The sequence below is a fragment of the Myotis davidii genome, unplaced genomic scaffold, assembly GCF_000327345.1.
Source record: "Myotis davidii unplaced genomic scaffold, ASM32734v1 scaffold149, whole genome shotgun sequence".
Classification (NCBI taxonomy): Eukaryota; Metazoa; Chordata; class Mammalia; order Chiroptera; family Vespertilionidae; genus Myotis; species Myotis davidii.
This window is the reverse complement of record NW_006352194.1, coordinates 3,705,851-3,711,611: the sequence shown is the minus strand read 5'-3', so window position 1 is coordinate 3,711,611 and position 5,761 is coordinate 3,705,851. Positions and strand designations below refer to the sequence as shown.

Sequence of the window (5,761 nt, the reverse complement as noted above, 5' to 3'; positions counted from 1 at the left end):
CCCACACACACACACACTTTAAAGTCCCTACAGCATCCGCAGGCCTAGCTCTGTGCCAGCACAGCAGGTGCCCAGTACTGGTTTCTGGGCCCAACAATGAATGAAGAAGAATGAATGAATGACGCACAGCTGGCTCCCTGGACTTCCCCAAGGTCACAGGGCGCACCCGGGATAGTGGGTTGGGTCTCCACACTCCCAGTCGTGCTCATTCCACTCCATTCCGGTGGATGAGGTTATTTCATCCCCTCGCCTGAAAATGAAGGGCTCTTCTGAGGGGGGTCGGGGGGGGATCCTGGGTGGTTCTGGAATCTGAACGCTCCCTTCTCCCTCCCCAGACTCAACCAGCTCCACTCACACTGGGTCCCCGGCGCCCCTCCCTCCTCTCCCACACCCGGAAAGCACAGCGGAAAGAGGTGCACGGGGTCCCCAGAATTACCGGCAGCCGGCCAGCCGGCACGCATCGCACAGCTTGGCCTTCAGGTCCGTGGGGGGTGGCGTCCAGGCAGGTGCCGGGCACCGTAGCGGGGGCCACAGTCTGCGGGTACAGCGAGGTGTAGTAGGTGGTGGTGACCGGGCAGAGCTGGGGGCTGCCGAGGCCAGACGGCCACAGTTCGGTGGGGCTCAAGGCAGAATTAATTGACTTTGGAATTTGGCAATGTGGAGGGCACTGGTGACTTGGACAAGTGCAGTCTATATAGTAAAAGGGTAATATGCCTCCCAGCACCGGGATCAGCAGAGCCGTGAGGCCTCCCAGCACCGGGATCAGCGGAGCTGAGAGGCCTCCCGGCCCCAGCACCGGGATCAGCATGACAGGGCAGCACCCAAACCCCCTGATCGCCCTGCGGCTTTGGGTTCTCCGCCACTTTTTTTTTCTTCTTTTTTTTTTAGCGCCAAACTGCGTGCCGCGAAATTCGGATCTCCCGCGGAAAATGCCGCGCTTCCGTTGGTCGCTGCAACAAATATAGGCTCCACCCTCCGGAAAGGACCGGTCCCCGGTCGGCGATTGCAGCAGGAGTTTTGCTGCTTAAAGGGACAGCCACACCCGCTGCGCAGACCAGGAGGGCGGTCCTGGGGGAAAGAAGGAGCGGCCGCGGGTGTGGAGCGCTCGGGGGCGCGCCCGGGTCCCTGGGGGTGGGGCGGGAACAGTCTTGCCCTGAGCCCAGGCGGCAGCACAGGACCCAGGCTGGCGGACTGTTTGTTAGGTGGCATGGCTGCTCAGCTAGCATGGATGCATGCCTATCCTTTTCCGCACTAAAATGCAAGCCAGGAATCTGTTCTCTTTCTTGGCAGGAGAGGGACGGAGCTTAACAGTTATACCTCTTAATAGGGGGATAGTGACATCCATTGAGCGCCTGCTAGATAATTGCATGTATTTGTTGTTGTTGTTATTATTGTTGTTATTAATTTATTTTTTGGTTAATCCTCACCTAAGGGTATTTTTTCCATTGCTTTTCAGGGAGAGTGGAAGGGAGCGAGGGAGGGATGGGGAGAGAGACACGTGGACTGATTGCCTAGGGGTTGCCTCCTGCACCCTGCAACCCTGGTATGTGCCCCTGACTGGAATCGAACCCACGGCCCTTGATGTGCAGGCTGGTGCTCTAACCACTGAACACACCGGCCAGGGCTGTATTGTTTTATTTTATTTAACCCAGCAATCCTGGGAAGAGGAATGAGGATCTTCCTGGTGAAGATGGAGACACAGTCTGAGAGGCGGGGTAACTTGGAGAGATTTGCTGATTTGAGTCTAGCAGTCTAATCCGGGACAGGCCAGCTCCTGAGCCCTTGTTTGTTCCAGTAAAAGGTTCCTCCCCAACTCTCCCAAGCTGTGCCCTGCCCCTTGTAGGCATGGGTGGGGGTGGGTGGGGGTCCAGCGTGCAGAGCTGTCTTGTTCACAGTTGTCTTCCCAGAGCCCAACAATCAGTAAATATTTGAATATCTCCAGGTTTCTTCCTAAACAAACCTTTTGTCACAAGAGCCTCCCTTCCTCATTCAAAACCTTCACCGTTGATAATACATTTATGTTCCTCTTCTCTCCAGTTGAGAGATGCGGAGGCTCAGAGAAGTGACCTTGGCTGTCGAATGGCAGTGCTGCTAGAAGCTGCTGCTGAATTCCAGGGCTGCCGACCCCGCCTGGTGCCGTGTGGCTTTTGCATGTCTGAGCCTGGCATGTTACAGGCCTTCAGAGTCCGTCCCCTGCTGAATACCTAGTCCTCATCCTCAGATAGTGAGGCCGAGGTGGCAATAATGTGTGATGATTAAGAGACCAAACTTGGCAGTGGACAGCCTTGGGTTTCAACCCAGGCCCTATCGCGTTACTCGCTGTGTGACCCTAGACAAGTTTGTAAACTCCCTGAGCGGAGCTTTTCTCATTCCCTGTATCAACCACTTTGTCGGATTCTGGGGAGATTTCACGAAGCGATGCATGGAAAGCTCTCAGCATAGAGCCTGGTTCATAAGGAACCTCGAAGGAGTGGCTGCTGTGTTTACATCTCTGCCATCCCCCAGTACACAGACCCCTTTACTCCAGTCTACATATTCTGCTGGTCCTTCAAGGCCCAGCTTACACCTCAACTCCTCCAGGAAGCCTTCCTTGACTGCCTCCCCTTTACCAGTCTCTTGCCCTTGCAACCTCAAAGGATAGGTGGGAACGCTCCCTGAATGCCCCTTAGTATCCAGGGCCTGATTTTGCATGCAGAAGGTGAGTAATAAATATTGACTTTATGATTCACTTCCCAGCAAAGAATGGCCAGGAGGCCCCGAGTCAAGTCCCACTCTTTCTGGCTGAGTGACCCTGGACGAAGTGCTTCTTCACTTCTCACCCATCAAATGTGGATAAGGCTCTCACTCTCGGCCTAATTCACAGGACTTCAGAGACACTGTGTAAATGGTGGTGGTAAAATCTTAAAGACAGAAAAAATATCAATTGGTGGCGGTTAATAGTTATGAGAACCTACTGTGTGCCAGGCTTCAAGCTCTTGGGCATCTCCCCTGATCCTTACAACACCCCTCTGAGACAGGCACTCTTTTTATTCCCATTTTACAGATGTGGGAACCTGGAAGAAATTGTAGCAGAGCAGGTTTGGGGAAGAGGCAGAGCCCCAGGGCCGGGGAAAGGAAATGGGGGTGGCAGGGTGGGGCTGAGACCAAAGAAGAGAGCCAGCAGGGGGGCAGAGAGCCAGCTCTCTGCGGGTGAGTTTCGGCCCGCTGGGGCTGGCTTTAGAGTTTCACTGCCTGGGAAAAGGAAAGAAAAGAGCCTGGCTGGCATTGCTCAGTTGTTTAGCTTAAACCGAGTAACCAGGAGATCTCAGTTCGATTCCTGGTCTGGGCACATGCCCAGGTTACAGTCTTGATCCCCAGTAGGGGGCATGCAGGAGGCAACCAATCCGTGGTTCTCTGTCATCTTTGAACTTTCTGTTTCTGTCCCTCTCCCTTCCTCTCTGAAATCAATAAAAATATATTAAAAAATAAGTAAAAGAAATATTTAAAAAATAAAATACTTGCAGTTTTCCATTCATACCTGTGGATGAAAAAAAGGGGGTTCAATGGAGAGTAACCTCACAGGGTGATCTGATCATAAATTTCTAACTGGGCAGGTCATGGTGGGTAGTCATGCCCCAAACTTGTGACTTCTTTAGTGAAAGGTTTTAAGCAAGTCCTGTCCATTGTTGTTGGGCATCTAGGTAAACACACTTTTAATCTCAACCAGATGTAATACTCCTGGAAGGGGGTATTAACCCTGAAGAGAGCACAGAATCTTGCTAACCATCCTATAATCTAAGTCCAAACCCCCTGATGCTTTCTCTCACCTCCACAGACGTTCACATGCACAGAAGAAGCTGCAAAACTCTTATTCTCCAGAGCATTTGAGATCTGGCTCCCCAGCAGATGCTGTGAATTTGGCTCAAATAAACTCATAAAAATTCTCTACAGGTTTGGACGTTACTTCATGTTGACATGCTCCACACTTTCTTAGTTCCCAGGCTTTGCTGACATGGCCAGAATCTTGCTAACCATCCTATAATCTAAGTCCAAACCCCCTGATGCTTTCTCTCACCTCCACAGACGTTCACATGCACAGAAGAAGCTGCAAAACTCTTATTCTCCAGAGCATTTGAGATCTGGCTCCCCAGCAGATGCTGTGAATTTGGCTCAAATAAACTCATAAAAATTCTCTACAGGTTTGGACGTTTCTTAATGTTGACATGCTCCACACTTTCTTAGTTTCCAGGCTTTGCTGACATGGCTTCATGATTTTGTAGAGTTAATTAGCATGATCATCCTCTTGGCAGGGGCATTATTTGCCAGACCAATGTGAGGATGGTGGTAATCCTATATAATAAAAGCCTGATATGTTAAGTGTCCAGTCATTGGTCATCCATTCAACCAATCAAAGCGTAATATGCTAATGATATGCTAAGGCCGCTCAACCACTTGCTATGATGTGCACTGACCACCAGGGGGCAGACGCTCTGACTGGTAGGTTGCTTGCTGCTGGAGTCCTGCTGATCTGGACTGAGCAAGGCCGCCCGACACACCCTGGAGCCCTCCCGTGGTCCCTCCCCCGACTGGCCAACCTCCTGTGTCCCTTCCCGGCCCTGATCGTGCACTGGTGGGATACCCTCGGCCTGGCCTGTACCCTCTCACAATCCAGGACCCCTCGGGGATGTCAGAGAGCCGGTTTCAGCCCGATCCCGCAGGCCAGGTCGAAGGACCCCACTGGTGCACCAATTCGTGCACCAGGCCTCTAGTAGCTAATATTTCCCAAGCACTTTCTCAGTGTAAAGCACTCAGACAGGTACTTTGCATGCATTATTATGGTGAAACCTCCCAACTACCCTATAATATAGGGACAATTTGGACAGATGAGGAAATGAGGTTCAAAAATGTACTAGTAAAAGGACTTGACTGAGGGCTGATTAAAGATGAAACCAGGATCAGAACTCAGATCTGTCTCCCAAGGCACTGAGGCATCTTAAATAAAATACCCATGTAAAGGAGGGTAAGTCCTGCCAATGAATCGGGTTCCAGTGCTGCAGACATTGTTGGGCATGGACAGCCCACAACTAGATAAGTTAGGGATGCATAGTCCCATTTTCCAGAAGAAAAAACAAGGCTTGGGGGATATTAAGTGACTTGCCTGAGGTTGCACAGATGGTGAAGGAAGAAGCCCTGTCCCAGTCAGGCCCAACGCCCTGGCAAAGCCCCCATAGCAACCGTCCTCATCTCTGGTGTATCTTCTCCTGAAAAACACCTCAGGTTCCCTCAAAGTCCTACAGATCAAATGCAAAATGCTGCCCTGGCAGTGTGCTAAGTGGTTAGAACACCGGCCCTCAAACCCAAGGTTTTGAGGGTTGATTTTTGACAAGGACTTGTACCTGGGTTGCAGGTTCCCCACCCTGGTGGGGCACATGTGGCTCTCTCACATCGATGTTTCTCTCTTTCCTCTCTACCCCCCTCCCTTCCACTCTCTCTAAAATCAATGGAAAAAAATATACTCCAGTGAGGATTAACAGACAAACAAACAAAATACAGAAAGCTGAATATTAGCTTCCCGAAGGCACAGATCTCCTGTTTGGGGCTCCCCGGTGTATCACCTGTTCACACGGATCCAAAATCAGAGAGAAGCCATATTGGAGCTGTGGGAAGGTGCCGGGAACCGGTCCATCCTTGCTGTTTCAAGGTACCTGGCATATATGGCATACTGTTCTTAATATATTTGCTCACCTTCTTGGCACTATGTGTTTTAACCAAGGTCACCTCT

General features: G+C 51.2%; 1 protein-coding gene across 1 annotated transcript in view; it reads right to left on the bottom strand.

The window, feature by feature from the left end:
• Positions 1-5,761, bottom strand: part of E2F2 (E2F transcription factor 2) — a 29,822-nt gene that overhangs the window by 18,648 nt on the left and 5,413 nt on the right. Inside the window, exon 3 of the mRNA XM_006777658.2 lies at positions 437-640. Within this exon, the coding sequence (XP_006777721.1) occupies positions 437-640 (204 nt within the window). The remainder of the gene's footprint in view (positions 1-436; positions 641-5,761) is intronic.